Raw genomic sequence first — 22,782 nt, 5'->3', positions numbered from 1 at the left:
ATAGAACCAATAAAAACTTTTAAAAAATAATAAAAGACACAGAGGACCACACGACTCACGCCGAGTTAAAAGCCAGAGAATAAAAGTGGGTTTTAAGACGAGACTTAAAGCTTTCAATTGTGGGGGCCGTTTTTACATGAGGGGGGAGAGTGTTCCACAGCTTTGGGCCGACAACAGAAAAGGCCCGGTCTCCCCTGGTCTTAAGTCTGGTCTTCGGCACCACCAGTTGGAGCTGGCCTTCGGACCTCAAAGTGCGCGCTGGAGTGTAAATTTGGATGAGGTCCGAGATGTACTGAGGGGCCAGCCCATTCAAAGCCTTAAAAACAAACAATAAAATCTTAAAATCAATTCTAAAACGCACAGGCAACCAGTGCAGGGAAGCTAAAATTGGGGTAATATGCTCCCTCTTTTTGGTTGCTGTTAAAAGTCGTGCTGCAGAGTTCTGGACTAACTGTAAGCGAGAAAGTAATTTATGGCTTATTCCAGAGTAAAGGGCATTACAGTAGTCCAGACGTGACGAGATAAAAGCGTGCATGGCTTGTTCGAAATGTTGTAATGATAAAAATGATTTGACTTTTGATAAAAGCCGAAGATGATAAAAACAAGATTTTACAACGGCATTGATTTGTTTGTTAAGTTTAAAATCACTATCAATGATGACGCCAAGGCTGGTGGCTGTGGGACTGACATGGTTTTTCATGGGACCCAAGTCCAAGTGGGGGTCATTATTATTAAGGATGATAACTTCTGTCTTCCCCTCTTTTCCTCAGTGGAAGCCAAGGATGTCAGTGACAAGCACCTTCTTGCTCATGCATGACCTTTCTGTGTATTTTATTGTCCGATCAGCAAGAGTAATGACGTCACACTTTACATTAAAGACATGACACAGGCTGTAGAAAGTCATGGTGTATAATAAATGTTTCTGCAACATTATATTAATGGCCACATGCTGACAAACAGAAACTGGCAGGTGCCATGATCCAAGTCAGTGTGCACTCAGACGGTAGGCTGGGCTTGCGCACTAAGCCGAGAATCCACACTCTCGGTGGCCCTACCTTAAGTTTCTTGCCTGTATTTTATCATGAAGTCTGCAAATTCAGCAATTTTTACTTAAGAAAATGTTAAAACCCGATGGGAATCATGCAGAAAATACATTTACATTACAGTTCGATGGACAAATATTAATATTTATTTTATGTCATTATCGTTCAGTTTTTTCGGCTCTGCCTTACCTGCCTCCCCTGACCGCACGTCACTGTCAAGAAAGCACATGTACAGGCCCGTTTAAAGTTTGTCATTGTAACACTGAATAATTCAGACAAGGCTTGGAAGATGTGATGTGGTCAGATGAAACCAAAACTAAGCTCTTTGGCATTAACTCAACTTGCAGTGTTTAGAGACAGAATAATGCTGAATAAGACCCCAAGAACCCCATCTCCACTGTCAAATGTGGAGGTGGAAACATTCTGCTTTAGGGCTGCATTTCTGCTAAGAGTACAGGGGGAAGACTTCACCACTCTGAGGCAATGACAATGACTGGCTATCATCTGCCCATCATCCACAATCCTTATATGAAACATGAACACACATGTCCTTCCCTTTTCTGTGCGTTCTCGAGAGAAACAGCTAACATGAGGCAGCTAACAATGCACGTAACACCTATTTCGACTGTAGAGCCCTATAAAAAAACCTCCAAAAACACCAAAATGTTCCATTTCCATAACGTGACCTGCATATTAACCAAGCTACAGCGACATTTTTATTATAGGAGCTAACACCGAAGAACTACTTTACTGGCATAGTGACACAGCGCCTCGCTCACAGCGCCTCACTCACAACACCTTGCTTCACTACCGAGGGTGTAAGGTAAGCTAATTGAGTTGCTGCATCACCTGTGAGTTTGGATTAAATTTACCAGCTGAATGGGGAGCACAAGTCTTGTGCTGAAAGATACAGCCATCCCATCAGTCGGCATCCCAGTGACACAAAACATTGTAAGTGACTGTTTCATTATGGTTTTATTTTGTCAATTAAACTTTTAGCATACTGCTACATACTAACGCTATGAGAATGGCTTAGTATTTCACTATAGCTGGATCTGCCTAGCACCCAGCAACATTATTCTCTGCCTGGAGGGAGTAAAAGTGAAATGTAGTCGTCATACTCGGCTCTCATGAAGTCTGCCATGATTAGTGATAGTAAATGCTACATCTATGTTGCTGTTGTTGACGGAAGTAGCGTTCGTTGCTATGGGCTCTGTGAAATCAATGCGCCCAGGAAGGAAGTTCCGGCAATGCTTAAAATGCCCAAAATATGGTAAAATACTGTAAGTATTACATGCTATCATGAGTGTGCCTGTTACTACATGGTCACAGATGTATATCAAATGATGAAACTTTTAATAGTGGGCTCTACTGTATAGGCGGACTAGGTGAATCCCATTACGTGCATTGTTAGCTGCCTCGTGCAGCAGTTTTGGCTATTTAGGACGCACAGAAAAGAGTGAACATGTGTTCATGTAGCACATAAGGATTGTGGATGATGGGGAAAATTCGCAAAAAAGTGTACTTTTCCTTCAATATTGTGGCGTGGCCGAGCCACCCTTCCAACCTTAATCCCATAGAAAGCCTGTGGTAAGAGATGAAACATCCGAGTTACCAAGTGACAGCCTGGAAACCTTCAGTATGGAGAGAATATCTGTAAGGAGGAGTGGACCAAAATCCCTCCTGAGATGAGCACAACCACAGGAAATATCTGACCTTTATGCACTGTGCCTTTAGCTCGATGATCAAACAAACAATTCACTCAAATACAAATTCACTTCTAACCTGTACCCTGTAAAATGCTTTTGTTTTAACATTCTGTCTCTCTCTGTTTAACTGAATTGACCAAAAAATGTAACTATCCATGTCATTGTAAGGGGGTAAACATCTCTCAGTTTACATGCTATCTGACAGATGCTCTTCTTACCTGGCATGGCATGCACCAGGTCACCACACAGCACCATAAACCTCGGGGGAGGTCGGAGCTGGTTCATGGCCTCCACCGCTTGTTTGGTGAGCTCAACTTCCTCTCGCCATTCATCTCCCCCGCCATGGCAGTCACCCTCCCTCCAGGCCTTCATCAGGCCAAGCTGGGGGTCTGCAGCCTGAATGAAGAAGAAGGAACCCGTCCACTCATGCTCGATATCTGCGGTAGGGGGAAAAAAAAAAGACACAAACATATGAATGGTAGACCTGCGGTGATTTGTAATTTAAACTTCGACATGTAAAAGATTCTCCCATTAGACATTAACGAATACACTTAGGTCAACGGCCGCTTACACAGAATTGTACATCCCAGCATGCAGACACACAAAAGCTTTCGGGATTAGGTATCACCACAGCATTATTCATGTTGCAATATAAGGCCTGCTGTGAAAGCTTCATGTGGAAGTACTCCTTCTTGGACTGCTTGATCAGGATTTAGAAGTGGGGATTAAACATCTATGGGGACTGTGACGTACAGCCTTTTGATGGTTCGCTTCACATTCGCACCCAGTAACCACAGCCAAATAATTACCAAACATCTCCATGTTGGAGACTGAATGGTAAAGATGAGTAGTTTTCATAATCCAAACATCACATAACAGGAGTACCCTACAATGTAATCACTCTCAATATTAATTAAATGAGCAAATTGTGATGTCTTTCTGTAAAAAGACCGGAAGAGCACTCAAGTTACCCGTGGTAATTACAGCTTATGATGTCATGATGGACACAGAATGGCCTAAAATAATGAAGGCAAATACAGTCCTCCTTGTTTAATGCAAATGGGAAGCTCCTGAGAGACAACTGCTTTCTTCTCCACTCATTTAGTTTCCTGAGGAATAAGAAGCAGTAATGTAGTTACAGGCTGCTATGTCTGTGGAGCATCTGCATGCTACACAGATCCCCTACCTCACCAGGGACCCTAAACTGCTTAGCATCCTCTGTGTTTAACATGCTCTCCATGTACAGTACCTCTCTCCCAAACGAGACTGTGATAATTGTGTCCTCAAGCGAAACTTGATAGAACAAGAAAAAGCCACAAAAGTCTGATTGGCTTTTTTTTTTTTTAAACTGACATTTTTAATAAGGAAGAGGTGAAATGTTTTCAATGTATAACACATATTACAGTGGAACCTCAAAATTTGACAGCCTTTCTAAGTAAAAAAAAATAAAAAATCACTAAGTTTGTAGGTCACATTATGTTACATACAGCGAGCATCAAAGGACTATATGCGTTTTTTTTTTTCTTTTAGTATCTTGTTTTTGCAACACTTCTGCGACCAAAAGAAGGACCAGCCTCAACAATGGGTGTTAAAAAGACAGAATATAGTAATCCCTCTTTTATGGTGGTTAACTGGTTCCAGCACGGTGTTCTAGTGGTTAGCATGTTGGCCACACAGTCACAGTCAGGAGATTGGGAAGACCTGGATTCGAATCTCCGTTGGGCATTTCTGTGTGGAGTTTGCATGTTCTTCAGGTGTGTGGGTTTTCTCCGGGTACTCCGGTTTCCTCCCACATTCCAAAAACATGCATGTTAGGTTAATTGGAGACTCTAAATTGTCCATAGGTATGAATGTGAGTGTGAATGGTTGTTTGTTTATATGTGCCCCGCAATTAGCGACCAGTCCAGGGTGTACCCTGCCTGTCGCTCGAAGTCAGCTGGGATAGGCTACCCCGCGACCCTAATGAGGAGAAGTGGCATAGAAAATGGATGGATGGTTCCAGGCCAGATCATGACAGTGAACTTCCGTGATGTAGGATTCCTTATTTATAAATGCAATATTTTCATAGTTAGAGCATTAAAAAAAAAAACTGTCTATAACCTTCAAAATTTTCTATATCTGTGAAATCAGGACCACCCTCTTTCAGTGCGCACAGGTATACGCATTGGCTGATCCTGATTTATAAGGCTCTGCTTGGCTTAGTTCCAACATATTTAAGTACTTTACTTCAGAGAACTGAAAGTCACTATGCCTTGCGGTCTTGTGACATCCTCCATCTCTCTGTTCCTCATGTCAGAACTGAAATGGGGAAGAGAGCGTTCAGCTTTGCAGCCCCCACAGAGTGGAATTTTTTACAGGCTGTTGTCCTTGCTGTTGGACAAAGAGCGTGAGACCACAGAACATTGCCTTTGTTTTTAAATAGCTTTTATGTATTTAGCACAAAACACCTGCACTTTACAAAGTATGTGTATTCATATCCATTGTATATTGTCAACACTTAGATTTGTACAATTATCACATGTGGTGTGTGCTGCTGACCTCTTGGCCAGGTCACCCTTGTGAAAGAGATCCTGATCTCAGCGGGTTTTTTATCAGGTTAAATAAAGGTTAATAAATTTAAAAAAATCAGTTTGTAACATTATTAGAGCACTCTAGACATGAAATAACACTCCTACTGTATTGTCACCTTTACACTCATATTAACCAATACAGTATAGTAAACATAATAAGCGTAAAATAGTAATTTTAGACGTAAATAAGACTGATGCTTGTGTGTCGCTCTAAACGTTATCTGTAGGGGAGCTGAGTGTGGGGCAGACAGGAAGTTCAGAGTTGAGTTTTTTTAAACGTGTATTGGTATGTTTTTATATTTGTCAGGTATCTCTTTTGAGTGTTAAGTTGCTGTGTGATTTGTTTGCGTGTTCTTTGTAAGATGACACCGTGAGTCAGACTGTTATATTGTTATACTGTTATATATAATGACCTCCTGCAATTTCCAATGGGTTGATAAGCTTGGATCCTACCAAAGAAAGTACTACCATTTCCTCACTGACTCGTGAGCGGTACAGTATTTAAACAATTAGTAGTTCTGAAGTAACGGAGATGTCACAAGATTAGAAGTTAGAAGTATAAGCCGCAGGGTTCAACGTTTAAGAAAAAAGTAGCATCTTACACACCGGAATTTATAGTAATGATATTAGTCATTGTGTTTTGTAATTTACAAAACAATGTCTTTGTCTCTCTGTAGTCGGACATATGAACTATTTTACAGACCAAGAAGAAGATAAAAAGCACAACACAAGGACTTGGAAGCGCCAGGAAAGCTCCCCTGACAGGCTGAACATATCTTCAAACACAAATTGTAGAATGTCCCGGGTGGCAGATGTTGAACTCCAGACAATCTTCATTTGAAGATGAAAGAACTAAAGTTTTGCTTTTTTTGCAGTTGGAAAAAAAAATACTGCAAATGTTGATTCTTTTGCATTTCCCTCTACCAGCAGTCTCAGTTATGTTTCAGTACTTTTTACACATTTGCTGTTCTTTAACAAGGGGCTGAACGGCAAAATTCACAACAAGTGTGTAGTTCATGAATCAATCAACACATTTCCACACATCCAGTATGCCTGCATTGTTCGGTGTCGCCTTGGTCTCATGATGTCATGAAGGTAAACAGCATGATGAGGAGGGCTCACTTCTATTTGAAACAGGAAATGTATTGATCCATTCTTGGATCACACACCTGTTTTGAAAGTGTGCTATGTTGCCTGTGTATGATGTCATCAGCAGTTGACTCAAAAATGTTTACAAGAAACACATTTTTATTGTTTCACAATTATAGTTTTACATGCATTAAATAATTCCAAATGTATACAATTGACAAATGAAAGAGATAAATCAACATTTTAGGTTATTTCTACCTTCACTGCAAACATGACTGTTCCCAAAGATACGATGTGGCAGCGAGACACAACACGGACACCATCTTCCTGTTTTGTCATGATTTATGTCTTGAATTCAATAATGTTTATCACCTTTATCAAAATTCTGGCACTTGCAACTTTCTTTGGCTTCATTTTGGGTTACAGTATTGCGGTGAGAAACACTATTGGATTTAACAACAGAACTAACTCACGTCAAGAATCACATCTTCAATGAAGGTCAAGGTAAATGAACGTCACCTTACATGTTCATTTTGCGCTTTCATTCATCATTTATATGTATTTATAAAGCATTTCGAATTGCTTTCTGCATGTCCAAATATACATGTAAAACTATAAAAAAAGTGTTTTGTGTTAACATTTTTGGCTTTCTGGGACAGATTATTTGGATTTACATGATTTTTGGGGGGGGGGAATTGATTCGGTTAGCGTCTATTTCAGTTGGAGTCGGCCCTTCTGGAACGAATTAATGACCCTTACCGAGGTTCCACTGTATTTAATTTCCACTAGAGAAATAAAAAGTTTAACCATAACTACTAAGAAGAAAGTTGTTGAGATAAAAAAAAAAACTTCATAATGAATCACAATGTCAATTGAACTTCTGTGAAATCAAATTGTCCACTTAGGAAGCAACACAGATTGACAATTTCACTTGCGGTTGTGCAAATGGAATAGGAACAGGCTGACAGCAAGACACCCCCATAATTATAATAATATATTTGATTTCCATTGATATTTTTATGTCAGCACATTCAACTACGTAAAGAAGAAAGTATTTAATAAGAATATTTCATTCATTCAGATCTATGATGTTAATTTAGTGTTCCCTTTATTTTTGCGAGCAGCATATTACGTCATGAGTCTTTAAAGATGCATATCCCTCTGCCTGGTCTGGCGCCCCTGGTACCCTGGCCAATTTAGGATTTGTTTTTGTTTTTTCTTGAGGGGGTTGGGTTGGGGTGGGTGTTGTGTGCATCGTTTGCATTTCTGTTTGATCCCTTAGCGTTTGTGTGATTGCAGCCTTTTTAATTTGAAGCATTTTCCTGTTTCGTATGTATCTAACGCGTTGAAAGCGCTTGGACGTTGCCAGGTCGGCCACGTTCACTGCACAACATACTATAAGTTGAACTTTTGCAAAAAAAGAAAAACAAATCAGCACGTTGCAAGTTTCAGTTCAAAACTATATGCGACAACGACACAGAAGCAACACAAAAAATACATGATATCATTACTGACCGTTAATACTGGACCAGTACTGAACAGAACTAACTCTGGTAAGCATTCAAGTAAAGCCAGCAAACTAACTCCCATGACTGGAGCGGTAACAAACAATACTAATCAAACTAAAGGACTAGTCAGTGCTGTAGTTTAAGACAGAGAGACTTCAACTTGTTTTGGCTGTAGCGCTAATGTTAGCCTCCAAGTTTCATAACCGGTGCAAAAACAGCTAACAGAACGCGACTACCTTCAGTAAGTCCACGAAACGTTCGATGTTTAGCCCTGAGAAAGATATCCTCTGCCTGAGCCATGATTCACAGGTTCGAGAATAGTTCCACTTCTCTGGTGTTAGCCACTCGGCCGAGAGACAGCCTGCTGTCACGGGTGTCTTGAGCTCTTGGCAAGCTACTAAAGCTAACCCAGTGCCGATGGAATCGGTGATCGATTCCAATGCCTGTGTGTTTGACAGTGAGTGGGTTGCTCTGCAGCGCACCTAGAAAGCACCCTTGCAGCTTTGCGGGGACATTTTTTCCTCTTTTTATTTCCACTTTACATTTTTTCCCCGATCAGCTGTGATTTATAGACACATATACATTGATCTAATATTAGCTTAAAGAATAAATTATACATTGCTTCAGTCTGGCAGTGATTTGTTAACTACAGTGTGCTCAATGGAAGTTCAAGGGTCACTGAAAGTGTAGTAGTAATTTCAACACAGTGTAAATCTTTTTTTTTCTACATCACAAAAATCTTCTTCAAAAATAATAAATATTGTATTAAACACAGCACAAAAAACAATGTTGTAATAGCAGTAAGCCAGGGGTGTTCAAACCTTTCACCAAGGGCCGCATACTGAAAAATCAAAGCAGAGAGCCTCTTTAATATTTTTACATATTGTTTTAATTTTGTAAAAAGGCTAAAAAAGTTATACATATTTAAAGACAAAGCTTTGTGTTATTATTAGTTATTAGTGTCAACATTTCAGCATTTTCTCTTTACATTGGGCCTTTTGCTCTATTTTTTCCTATTTTGGCTTTTATTTCTACAATTCTAACATTGGTCAACCGCACAATCCGGCCGACGCAGGTTCACCAATCCCCACTAAAGTAGAGTTAAGCAGCACTAACCGATGAGCTAAAAGCTCGAGCTGTCAACTCGCCGTCCAGCATGTCTCTTTAAGGAGCCAGGGAGTGGAAGTTATACCAGTTATACCTTTCGCACAGCCACACCAGCTGGGCTCTGTTACACAATGTGGATTAAGAAACCGTGGACCGCACTTTGGAGACGCCTGCAGTAAGCAGTTAGTTGCTATGTTGTATCCTTGCGCTTTAAGAATAGCGAATAATATACAGTGAATAATAATGGTGAATAATGAATACACACACATAGACCTGATCAAAATCTTAAGACCTCTTGAAAAATTGCTAGAATTTGCAATTTGCACATTTGGATCTTAATGAGGTTTTAAGTGGAGCTACAATATGAAAAAGCAAGAAGGTGGAGTGACACAAAAAGCACTTTAAAAAAGTAATTTATTGAAAACGACAATTAAACTGAAATAGGTTGTTTATTACCTGATCAAAAGTTTAAGACCACAGGCTATCCATCCATCCATCCATCTTCTACCGCTTATCCGAGATCGGGTCGCGGGGGCAACAGCCTAAGCAGGGAGGCCCAGATTTTCCTCTCCCCGGCCACTTCGTCCAGCTCCTCCCGGCGGATCCCGAGGCGTTCCCAGGCCAGTTGGGAAACACAGTCTCCTCAACGTGTCCTGGGTCTTCCCCGAGGCATTTTACCGGTCGGACTTGCCCTGAACACCTCCCCAGGGAGGCGTCCAGGAGGCATCCTGACCAGATGCCCAAGCCACCTCATCTGGCTCCTCTCAATGCGGAGGAGCAGCGGTTCTACTCCGAGTCTCTCCCAGATGACAGTGCTTCTCACCCTATCTCTAAGGGAGAGCCCAGCCACCCTACGGAGAAAACTCATTTCGGCCGCTTGTACCCGCGATCCCGTCCTTTCGGTCATTACCCAAAGCTCATGACCATAGGTGAGGGTAGGAACGTAGATCGACCAGTAAATTGAGAGCTTTGCCTTTTGGCTTAGCTCTCTCTTCACCACAACAGACCGATGTAGAGTCTGCATCACTGCAGACGCCGCACCAATTCGCTTATCGATCTCGCGTTCCATCCTTCCCTCACTCGTGAATAAGACCCCAAGGCACCTAAACTCCTCCACTTGGGGCAGGATCTCATCCCCGACCTGGAGATGGCATTCCACCCTTTTGCGGGCGAGAACCATGGACTCGGACTTGGAGGTGCTGATTCTCATCCCGGCCGCTTCGCACTCGGCTGCGAACCGATCCAATGAAAGTTGAAGTTCACGGCTTGATGAAGCCAGCAGGACCACATCTGCAAAAAGCAGAGACTCAATCCTGCAGCCACCAAACCGGAACCCCTCAACGCCCTGGCTGCGCCTAGAAATTCTGTCCATAAAAATAATGAACAGAATTGGTGACAAAGGGCAGCCCTGGCGGAGTCCCACCTTCACTGGAAACAGGTCCGACTTATTGCCAGCAATGCGAACCAAACTCTGACACCGGTCATACAGGGAACGAACAGCTTGAATTAGCTGGTCCGATACCCCATACTCCCGGAGTACTCCCCACAAAATTCCTCGAGGAACACGGTCGAATGCCTTCTCCAAGTCCACAAAACACATGTAGACTGGTTGGGCAAACTCCCATGCACCCTCAAGGACCCTGCTGAGAGTGTAGAGCTGGTCCACAGTTCCATGACCAGGACGAAAACCACACTGCTCCTCCTGAATCCGAGATTCAACTATCCGGCGGATCCTCCTCTGCAGAACCCCTGAATAGACCTTACCAGGGAGGCTGAGGAGTGTGATTCCACGATAGTTGGAACACACCCTCCGATCCCCCTTCTTAAAAAGGGAAACCACCACCCCGGTCTACCAATCCAGAGGCACTGCCCCCGATGCTGGCGCGATGCTGCAGAGTCGTGTCAACCAAGACATGCCTACAGCGTCCATGGCCTTAAGGAACTCCGGGCGGATCTCATCCACCCCCGGGGCCCTGCTACCGAGGAGCTTTTTGACAACCTCAGCAACCTCAGCCCCAGAGATAGGAGAGCCCACCGTGGAGTCCCCAGGCTCTGCTTCCTCATAGGAAGACGCCACAGGCTATAAAAGCCAAAATCTGCTCAAACTTGTCATTTTCTGTCAGGCATTCACATTGTCATGCCCTCCTGATGGCTAAAGCTAAGAAGCTTTCTCTTTTTGAATGTGGTCGGATTGTGGAGCTGCATAAGCTGCTGAGGTTGGCTGCAGTAAGAGAGTCATTCTACATGTTTTGAAAGATCCTGAGCATTATGGAACAAAAACGTCAAGTAGTAGACCCAAAAAAATCCCACCTGTGCTAAGCCGGAGGATCCGATTGGCTGTCCATCAAGACACAGGGCAGTCTTCCACCCAAATGAAGGCCCTTGCTGGTGCCGACTGCATCGCAATAACCATCAGACAGCATCTGCGGGAAAAGGGTTGAAAAAAATAAAAACTAAAAAACTAATTCAAAGACCTTGTGTCCTTCAACACCACAAAACTGCCTGTTTAGACTTTGTCAGGCAGCATCAAACATGGGACATTGAAAGGTGGCAAGATGGATGGATGGCAAGGGAAGTTTATAAAAATGGCCATCAATTCCAGACAGTTGATGCCCTTGGTGAAGCCATCTTCACCACTTGGAGCAATGTTCCCACTAGCCTCCTGGAAACACTCACATCAAGCATGCCCAAACCAATTTTTGAAGTGATTAACAAGAACGGTGGAGCTACTCATTACTGAGTCCTACTGAGAAAATGTTTTGTTCTGGTTTGGAGAGTTTTTTGTTATTTTTTGAGCGATGGTCTTAAACTTTTGATCAGCTGATAAACAGTTTAATTGTTGTTTTCAATAAATTACTTTTTTAAAAGTGCTTTTTGTGATTGGCTGGCGACCAGTCCAGGGTGTGCCCCTCCTGTCGCCCGAGGTCAGCTGGGATAGGCTCCAGCATACACCCGCGACCCTGATGAGAAGCGGCATAGAAAATGGATGGATTTAAGTGCTTTTTGTCTCACTCCCCCTTCTTGTTTTTGCATATTGTATCTCTACTTAAAACCTCATTGAGATGCAAATGTCCAAAATACAAATTCTCGCAATTTTTCAACTGGTCTTAAGATTTTGATCAGGAATGTATATATACCGGTATATATACCATGAAAGAAATTGTCCGATACCGATCGCATAGCTTCAGTGTAAATTTTTGATCTTACAATTGTCTATATCAGGGGTCACCAACGTTGTTTCTTGTGAGAGCTACTTTTACTAAATGAGAATGGCCAAGGGCTTCTCATTTTTGTAACATTTATTCTCATAGCTTATTTCAACCCCAAGAAAGCGTATATGCTTGTTTTACCAAGACATGAACAAAATGCTGGTATCCACAACTCACCTTTTGTGTTTCAGAATGCATTTCTTTCTAGTGTTCTCACATTATTAACAGAAACCCTGAATGAAAATCAGGCTTGCAGGCGCCTCCTGTGGCAGTGGGGTTCTCCCTGGTGCCCGCGGGCACCACGCTGGTGACCCCTGGGCTATATGTTATGAAAGGTGAAGCATACAATTTTGACGGAAACATATTTGACTTACTTTTTCAAAATCACTGGTAAAACTTAGAGGATCAGGCGCCTTCTTTAATATGTGAGAGCAGCTTGATGGCGCTCCAGGAGGACCCCAGGCAGTCGGCAAACCCGGTGTCCTCCACCGCCTCCGACGGCCGGCCATCCAGTCCGACAATCCAACCACTTTTCAGGTTATCCGGCTTAGACCCCCGACTGCCATGCACACACGGGCGAGTGTCCTGCGTTTTGGCTAAATAGCCGTCGCCTGACTGATGATCACATCGTGAGCCGCGAAAACTCACCACACCCTGTCAAGTGCACACCCCCCAAATGCCACACCAAACTAAAGCTTTTTAAGGTGCCAGATATTTCTTCGTGGCAGGTTTTGCAGGATGCAAAACTTATATCACTCCCACAACGACAGGAAGTCCCACATGGCAGACATGATTATTTTGGCTTTGTGAAGGAAAAGTGAGCGGGAAGACAGTCACTATAGGCTGGATAGGGGGAGTAGCTGGATGGGGGCGTAGCTGATCAGCAAAGTGCGCACGTTAATCGCCTGTCAAAAAAATTAGCGCCGTTACGTGTTAATGAATGTTTCCTTTAACAAAACTAATTGTATTGATTGTATATATATATATTGTAAATTGTATATATTGTAATTATTGTAATTATTGTATATATTGTAAATTGTATACAGTATATACATATATACTGTATATCTATACACACACACACATATATCAAATGCTTTCTTCGGCACCATTTTGGGTTACAGTACTGAAGTGAAGAAATAACTCATGGCAAAACAGGAAGGTGGTGTTCATGTTGATACCACATGTCACTACCACATCATGTCTTTGAGAACAGTCAAGTATCACGCCTTCATTGAAGGTAAAAGTAACCTTAAATGTTAATTTATTTCATTCATTATTCATTCATCACTTATATGTATTTCCTGTACATTAATTTTGAATAATTTTACGCATGTAAAACTATAATTGCTAAATTATAAAACATGTTTAAAAGCATGGAACAGATTAATTGGATTTACATTATTTCTTAGGGGAAAAATTGATTTGGTTAACGTCTGTTTCGGTTCAAGTCAGACCTTCTGGAACGAATTAATGACCCTAACCAAGGGTCATTAATTAGGTCACTTAGATTAGACCTTGTGAGAAGTTATCTGGGATTTCTTTAACTTTCTGTGAACTGATTGTACATTGAATGTTTAGGTTTGTAAAGCACACACTGTAGATACCATATCGTTCAAATCAAGTCACAGGTTAAGCATGATGAAGCAAGTAGAACCTTGGACAGAGGTTGGTGTTTTTTAGGACCATGGAGAGGGCCAACCCAGCTATTCATTGTGTTTATTGCTTATCTTGTCTAGGGGTCCAAGCTGACATGGGGCCTGATCACCTGTCAATTTTGGGGCTGACAAAAGCCTATAGGAACAATTACCATATTCAAGTGAGTAACATACTGCTTTTGGACTGTGGACGTAGCTGGGAAGAACCAATGTGTAATACTTGGAAAAGGGACATCACCCCCTCAGTCCCTATTGGTGAGTGAAGTCAGCCTACAGCAGTTGTTTGGCAGGTTCAGCTGTCAGTGCATGTCTGCCTTCAGTTTTTAAATTAGGTTCAGCTGCATTAAACCAAGTCACTAAGGATTTTATTTAACAGGCAGCAAGTATCAAAACAGTATAAAAAAATAAAAAAAAACTCTGTGGTCTGACGAGACAAAAGTTGAACTTTTTGGAAGGTGTGTGTCCCATTACATCTGGTGTAAAAGTAATGCCACATTTCAGAAAAAGAACATCATACCAACAGTAACATATAGTGGTGGTAGTGTGATTGTCTGGGGCTGTTTTGCTGCTTCAGGATCTGGAAGACTTGTGAAAAATCTGGAAGGCTATGAAAAATGGAACCATGAATTCTGCTGTCTACCAAAAAATATTGAAGTAGAATGACCTCAAGCTGAAACAAACTTGGGTTTTGTAGCAGGACAATGATCCAAAACACACCAGCAAGTCCACCTCTGAATGGCTGAAGAAAAACAAAACGAAGACTTTGGAGTGGCCTAGTCAAAGTCCTGACCTGAATCCTATTGAGATGCTGTGGCCTGACCTTAAAAAGGTGATTCATGCTGGAAAACCCTCCATTGTGACTGAATTACAACAATTCTGCAAAGATGAGTGGGCCAAAATTCCTCCACAGCGCTGTAAGAGACTCATTGCAAGTTATCACAAACGCTTGATCGCAGTTGTTGCTGCTAAGGGTGGCCCAACCAGTTATTAGGTTTAGAGGGCAATCACTTTATCACACACTTTATCACAATAAAAAGTTTCATTTAAACACTTCATTTTGGTTTCAGTTGTGTTGTCATTGACTAATCAGATTTGATGATCTGAAAAACATTTCAGTGTGACAAACATGCAAAAAAGTCGGGAAGGGGGCAAATACTTTTCCACACCACTGTATCTGCAACTGTGTGTTGGGCAGACAGCATGTTAAATCTCCACTCTGTCCTTCCTCTCCCACTGAAGCTTGACAGTCAGCCAGAAACATGGCATGCACCTCTTGGTGGCGTAGCAAGCGATTAGCGTAGACAAGAACGTGAGGTACATCCACAGATATTAGGTCATTACATTATTATTATTATTTTCCCATGCAAAGACTGAAAACAGCTCTGCCACACATTTTTGGGTCCCGACCAACCAGTTGAGAACCACTGGTCTAGCTCTATCTCAGTGTTCCAGACTTTGCCAAAATGATAGATGCAAACATAACAGCAATAGCAGATCCAAAAAGGGTCAAACAGCCCCTCATTTTCCATTTTCTTGACAGTTACAATATGATAGTATATTGCATATAGTCCATGTCTGTTTTCTCATCAGAAAATTTCATAATCCAGGATGTCAGTTCGGAACCTTCCTCTCTCTCTCCCTCTCGCTCTCTCTCTCTCTTTTTCTCTCTCTCTCTCTCTCCCTGCGCATGTTTTCTTCCTCTGCCTCTCCCATCACATCTCTCACTGCGCTCTCCTCCTCCGTGCTGCATGCGTCTCTGCGTACTCTTGTGCGTAAGAGCGCGCGATAGATGCGTAAAGTGCAGCACGCTTGCAAAAACAACAACAACCCAAAACACCCAAACCACCTAAGAGAAAGCATACAGAGCAGCTAGTGCTTTAGATGATGTTAGTAAAGATGTTCATCAGCTCTGATGAAGGCGCGTTGCTGTTTGGGTGCATGTTTCTGGACTTTCCAGCATGGCATGACCGCCGCTCCTCTCCGAGCGTTTTTGCGTGAAGTTCAACGGAGGAGGAAGCACAATGAGGGGGACATCCTTTCTCCTCGGCTTCCTGCTGCTCAAAGTTACCGCTCTGCTGTGCACGGCTGACGGGGAGCCGGGCTTGCTCGGGGGCTTCGTGATGATCGCCACCTCCAACGGCTCCAGAGAGGAGGAGAGCGTGTCTGAGGAGACCCCGCACATCGAAGACAAATGTTGGGGTTACTACGACGTGATGGGCCAATGGGACCCTTCGTTCGTGTGCAAAACGGGTAATTATTTGTATTGCTGCGGCACCTGTGGCTTCCGCTTCTGCTGCTCTTACAAGCACTCTCGCCTGGATCAGAGCACCTGTAAAAATTATGACACCCCATTGTGGATGAAGACCGGACAGACGCCTTACAAGAAAAACAGAAACAAGATGCACGACAGCACCAAAGACAAGACCAACTTAATTGTTTACATTATATGTGGAGTTGTGGCCATTATGGCCCTTGTGGGGATTTTCACTAAATTGGGACTGGAAAAGGCGCACCGTCCTCAGAGAGAGAACATGTCCAGGTAATTACCGCATGTTGAATGCTTCTCATAGTGCTTGTTTATTTTTGTAAAAGCTCCTCTTGTACATAAACGTACCAACAGCCTATACAAAAACACTCTTGTTTGCATAAATGTGAACCTAAACTCCTAACGAACACGCTATGTTCCCACTACGTGTGGGATCCAAATATCGAGTGTCGATGTCAATATCGACTCGATACTAGCGTGATGGAATCGATATTTGATATTATATTGTTTACAAACTCAGGGAATATGTCCTTTGGGGGAAAATAAGCCAAAATGATTTGAATGATAGTCAGTGGTTTTTGCATTAGTTTAGGTATTTTTACTTTATTTAGCTGAAACAAATACAAATACAAAACATAATAAAAGTGAATATGGCAGGGGCATCCAAACTTTTTTGAACCCCCCCCCCACACACACACACACATTTTTTTAATGCCAAAACTTTGCGTTATATATATATACATATAAATAGAGAGATAATTTTATTAAAAACAAAAAACAAAACTACATATATTTAAAGCCAAAGCTTTGTCTTATTAATTATTAGTTTACATTGTGCCTTTTTGCTTTTTAGTCTTTAATTTGATTTCTACAATATGCTGCGGGCCAATAATAAATAAGTCTCCGGCCGCAAATGACCCCCGGGCTACACTTTGGACACCACTGCTATGTCTTATTATACAATATATGCTGAGGGCCAACTAAAAAAAACAACTTTCATGCTGATAATGCAGATGAATTTCCCAGGCAGGGGCCCATACCCAACTATTGAACTGAAATGTCCAGTGCTGGTCTTCAGCTTGTGCAAATGGGAGGGTTGCATCACTGTTAATTAATAAATAAATAAATAAATAAATAAATAAACTCAGCGAAGTCACTCATGTGATTGACGTGCTGTGGTGACAGCCCAGTTGTGAAAAGACCAAGCAAAAAAAAAAAAATTGTCTTGTGTTTTATCTGATTCAAATCCACAATATAAAGGCAAAATGACTAAATAATTTAATGATCTTCAAAAATGTCAAGTAAAAAGTACTGGTATCTGCAATACTGGCCCTGTATTTACTTGGTATCAGATTGATACCAGCACATGCAGTGTGGCCCACACCTAGTATCCACTGTGGTATGGCATAACATTATGTGAGCCAGGCTCTCCTCAACAGGCGGGGGCGTTTTTTTTCCACCAGAGTAAAGGCGGCCTTGCTCTCCATTTGTGCAAATGCTCTCATTGGAGCCTCAACTGTAGCTGTACAATGATCAGAAACACTGCAAATTGAACTAAGTCGTTTTTTTTTTTCCTTGTGTGACTCTTACATGTTATCCCAGTCAACTGCAACCAATAGTGTGGAAAAAAGAATGCCGCGTAGTAGTGCAGTTCAACTGAATAATCAAATTGCGCACATTATGCACGTGCTACTTAATTGTGGAAACACACACACACACACACTCACTCACACACACACACTGCAAGTAAGACAGTCAACACATGAGCATGAATCCAACTGCACAAGATAATAAAAAGTAACCCTAGTAAAATGACATCCCTTCATTCATCAACCTTTTCCTGTCTTCCCCCAATGTGTGACAACAGGGCCGTGGCCAGCGTGCTGCAGGGCGGGTGTCCAAGTGAGCAGTACCGGGGAGAGGAGGCCCTAGGCATGCATTCTAAGCACTATGTTTCCAGGGCGACGAACCTCCGTAAGTTTTTTTTTTTTTTTTAACTGGTTGTTGTGTTCTGCACTGGCAATGTGTCTTTGTGTCACGGGGAAAAAGGTGTTAGTTTATAATGCAGAGTGAATTTATAGTCCTTTATTTGGAGTGATGTAAGGCTGAGCATCTTTTCCAAACCCAAATGTCTTCAACTACGCCATATTCCATCGGCTGCGATCCATTTAGCTTTTTGACTTATCCATTTCAGCACCTTTAACTTACATTGTTGCTTGTGTGTGTCAGAGGAAGGAATGTGTGCTGAAGTCTTTCTGTCTTTACATGGCAAAACTCTTGATATCCCACCTTGACTGAAATTTGTCTTGTAGCGACATTTTGGCTGTTCCACACAAGACAAACACGTGTGTGCGTGCGTATGTGTGTGGGAGGGGTGTGTGCCAGCTGGGAGTTTCAAGGGTGGTGTATGGGGTAGAATATAGAGAGCATATGAGTGTCATCTATTTCTGATGCGTCCCGTGGGTTGCAATACTATCAAGCCTCATTGTGTTTTAACATCTAAGATCAAACAACAAAAGCACACACACACACACACGCACACACACACACATGCACACACACCCCCACACACAACCATGAACACTCACTATTAGTAGGCTGCATTCCAACCACTTCAAAGCAACAACAAACACATTTTTTGCACGTTTGGTTGATGACTTTACCGATAATCCTATGTACTGATACTGTCCAGCACTTTGTTGCCGATACCGATATCGGCAGCAGCTCAACCAGTGGTTCTCAGTTATTTTCTGTCACGACTCCACTGGGGGAGAGTAATGTTTTCACGGCCCCCCGATTTGAAATATTATTGAGAAACATCTGTGTTTATCTGTACTGTTCAGACTGAACTCGAAACTGAAACCAGCGAAATGTAACAAAATGGAGAGCAGTGAATCATACAAGCGTATTCAAGAGTCAAATTGCATGCTGAGTACGATACATTTGTACATGTTGGCAGGTCTGCCCTAATATTGGAAGTCCTCCCTGCCTGAAAGTTCACCGATATCTAATTTGTATGCCGATATCCGCCAATGACATCGGTTGACTGATATTATCGGACATTCCAATTAATAAATATGGAATCGGCGTGTCTAATATAGTATACTTTCCTTTTCTTTGGTGCGTTTAATGTTGCAGATTCTCAGGAAAGATGGCAGTCACATTTTGTGCTTTTGCATCCTTGCATTATGAGAATCCCAGTATGCAATGGTGCCAAACACCAATAACCTCTTGATAACGGTGTGTTGCATGTGAAGCACCAAAAAAACATAGGTTGCAATTTTTGAAAACTGGTTGGGACCCAGCAGAGTGTCAAAAAGTGCTACAATGAAAAGAGAAAAATAACACCTCCGGTCTTTATGAGTGGGTATCTTATTTTTCTTGCTCCACAGTGGGAGAGGAGAGATAGTGTGGTGCCCTATCACCTGAGTGGACGCTGCTGTGAAATGGTGATTATTATTTTGCAATGTGCAATCCACTCTCCCTGAACCATCTAATCCGTGAGCTTGTGGGTAGTGATGTGGAATGTTATTAACCTCTGAGATCAGGAAAAAGGAGCATCCAAGATAGCCGCCTGATTGGTTGTGGGCTACTTACGCTGGCATGGGAGACGATTTATCACAGGTCCAGTTGGCAATTATCTTTTCTTAGCGATGGATTCACAGAATATAGACATGCTAAATGATTAACAGATGACACATAGAAACAGCACAAGGAGTCTCAGTGTGACTGCGAAGAGAAGGCAACAGGACAATTGAAGGGTGGTAATTGCAACGTAAAGACAAGCGCTCGAGCTAAATGGGCCACACATTTGTGGTGCACAAAGGTAATTTGCGTACATGGCACAGGTTTGTGCTGTAAAATCTATTCTTAGTGCAAACTGCATATTGATTACAACTTATAGCGTGATTACCTCATTTCTGGCATTAATGAACCTGGCCTGGCATGTCTTCATGGCCCTTATAGCGGGCGAGAATTCCTTTGGGTCTTTTGGGACTGTCAATCAAAGGAAGCAATTTCTCTGTAAATAAATCACGGATGATGGCTGCTATTTTGTCTTATTATGTGGTCCCATTTGAAGAAAAATCACTCAAGTAGTTGCAACTGCAGGCAATCAGACTTTGCTGTGTCTGTGATTGTTTTTAACTGCTATCATATGCTCACAACAAGAGGGAGACACACAATATTCATTAATAATACAATGGCCTGAGGTATTTGTTTGGAATGTTGGGGACTCTTGTGCATTTGTCAGGAAAGGAGGCCGGTGCTCCACAGTCAAAATAAAAATATGACACTTTGGTTGCTTTATGATCCACAGCCAGCCATTCCACTATATCCCCCAAAGATGGCCCGGCTGGCTGACTTTCACATTGTCTCAATGCCCAATAGTGTTGGTTTGAAACCTCAAAGGCTGAAAATCTTGCAGCGCTTCACTTTCAGCGTCAAAGAGCTGAAGAGACAAAAAAAGGGAGGCTCAGAGAAAAAGAGGGGACGTGAGAATGGGGAAGGAGAGGGAACAGCATAATGTGTGGAGTTAAAAAAGATCTTAGTGGCAACACCCACACTGATGGCAGCAGCCATCTCTGAAGCTCTGAAAGCCTTCTTTTTGCCACTGAGGACTACATTGTGTGGATTGCAATGAAAAACCCTTGAGCAATTTAATTCAGGGTAACTTTCCAACTGTAATGTTACATGTCGGTTGAAAGGTCCTCGGTTTACGAACAATGCTATGTAAGTCAGTTTTAATGTAATTATGTTGAACTTTACACCTACAGTGCCCTCCAGATGTATTGGAACAGTGAGATCAATTCTCAGACAAAAGTTTTATGGACTGATGAATTTTTGAGGCTCACCTCTGTACTTTTTGGCAAATTCCACCTTGACCTTCCTATTCTTCTCGTCAATGAGTGTTTTGCATCTTCCGGTATAGACGTTGTAATTTGTTCATGAAGTTTTTTGTGAACTGTAGATAGTGATACCTTCACTCCTGCCCTTAGGAGGTTGTTGCTGATGTCACTAACAGATGTTTGAGGGTTTTTCTTTACAGCCCTCACATTGTTTCTGTCATCCCCTACTGATGTTTTTTCCTATTCCACTTCTGTCACTTAGTACAGCAGCGGTTTCTTTCATCTGGCTATGACCAATGGTTGTGCAATGGTTCTGACTGATTTTTCTTCCATCTTATCTCAGATTCACAATTGCTTGTTTTTCACTCATAGATGGCTCTCTGGTTTTCATGTTATTTTCACTTCTAAATGCAGCATACACAGGCAAAACCTATCCTACCCATTCTGAAACTGAGCATAGACATTCGATACCGTTTATTGACTGAATGTAATAGGACACACCTGGAAAACAAAACACACTTGTCAGCCACGTGTTTTTCATAAATATTAATTGATAAATCATGCTGATTCATGGTTGAATATGGCCTACTAGTAAAAACAAGTATACATATTTAAGCAAATCTTATATATTTTTGCCCAAGTAAGCATTTTCAAGCATAAATATTGCTAATTGAATTAAAATCTGGGCCGCACAGTGGTCTAGTGGTTAGCACGTTGGCCAATAGAGGAACAGCCTGGAGATCGGGAAGACCTGGGTTCGATCCCTGGGCATTTCTGTGTGGAGTTTGCATGTTCTCCCCGTGTGCGCATGGGTTTTCTCCGGGCACTCCGGCTTCCTCCCACATTCCCAAAAAACATGCAGTTAATTGGCGACTCTAAATTGTCCATAGGTGTGAATGGTTGTTTGTCTATATTTGGCTGGCGACCAGTCCAGGGTGTACCCCACCTGTCGCCCGAAGTCAGCTGGGATAGACTCCAGCATGCCCCCGCGACCCTAATGAGGATGAAGCGGGATAGAAAATGGATGGATGGATGAATTAAAATCTAAATACAATATATGACATTAAGAAGATGCATTCAATATGCAGTATTCTACACTGATCACTAGGTGTCAGTAGGTGAAACATACAGACTTGATCACCGGAACACCATCTTTTTATTGCAGTTTTGAATTATCTCACAACAAGCACAATAATTATAACACTATAATCATTCTAATATGAATTGTAACAATAACACGGGATATTGTTGCGGCTGTAATCCAGCTGAAACTCCACTCTGAACCCCCAACGTCACTTCCTGTCCACACATCCGGAACACATTTATTGCAACACACAGTTTTATTTATATCTTAAATGGCTTATTTCCTTTGATTACGTCTACTATATTGGGTAATGTGAGTGTAAAGGTGACTATATGGCTGTTATTTCATGTCTACTGGGGTCTAATATTGTTAAAACTCGTAGTTAGACAGTTGTAAACAGGTTTCTCTGCTCCAACTACAGTACTGTAAGTCACTCACACTAGACACAGAACAGATGGACATATAACAATACAGTAATAAAAAGATTAATTCCAAGAATTAATTAAAACAGTAAAAAAAAAAAGCAAGTTATCACTGTCGAAATCATAGGAGCAGATTCTTTCACATGTTTAGGGATGCACTGTTTATTATCTTTACTGTCATTGCGGTGGTCTAGCGGCCAATGCTGATTACTGTTTCTCTGTGAGCATTTTTACGATGTCTAGTTTCACTTCCATGGTAGTGGATTTCAT

The 22,782-nt window shown here is 42.0% G+C and overlaps 2 protein-coding genes across 3 annotated transcripts in view; one reads left to right on the top strand and one right to left on the bottom strand.

The window, feature by feature from the left end:
• The window catches only part of cpped1 (calcineurin-like phosphoesterase domain containing 1), a 67,013-nt gene extending 58,674 nt beyond the window's left edge, over positions 1-8,339 (bottom strand). For both annotated transcript variants that reach the window (XR_008569605.1, XM_054768191.1), the window contains exons 1-2: positions 8,156-8,339; positions 2,971-3,189 (exon numbers count right to left, since the gene is read on the bottom strand). Coding sequence is in view for 1 of the 2 variants with exons in the window: in XM_054768191.1 (XP_054624166.1) it covers positions 2,971-3,189; positions 8,156-8,219 (283 nt within the window). In the remaining variant the exon portion in view is untranslated. The remainder of the gene's footprint in view (positions 1-2,970; positions 3,190-8,155) is intronic.
• Positions 8,340-15,627: 7,288 nt separating this feature from the next.
• shisa9a (shisa family member 9a) overlaps positions 15,628-22,782 on the top strand; it is an 82,099-nt gene continuing 74,944 nt past the window's right edge. The window contains exons 1-2 of the mRNA XM_054760694.1: positions 15,628-16,432; positions 18,027-18,133. Of these exons, the coding sequence (XP_054616669.1) occupies positions 15,915-16,432; positions 18,027-18,133 (625 nt within the window). The 5' untranslated portion in view covers positions 15,628-15,914. The remainder of the gene's footprint in view (positions 16,433-18,026; positions 18,134-22,782) is intronic.

This window comes from Dunckerocampus dactyliophorus, chromosome 2, assembly GCF_027744805.1.
Source record: "Dunckerocampus dactyliophorus isolate RoL2022-P2 chromosome 2, RoL_Ddac_1.1, whole genome shotgun sequence".
Classification (NCBI taxonomy): domain Eukaryota; kingdom Metazoa; phylum Chordata; class Actinopteri; order Syngnathiformes; family Syngnathidae; genus Dunckerocampus; species Dunckerocampus dactyliophorus.
The sequence above is the reverse complement of the archived record's forward strand: the minus strand, read 5'-3'. Positions and strand labels throughout refer to the sequence as shown.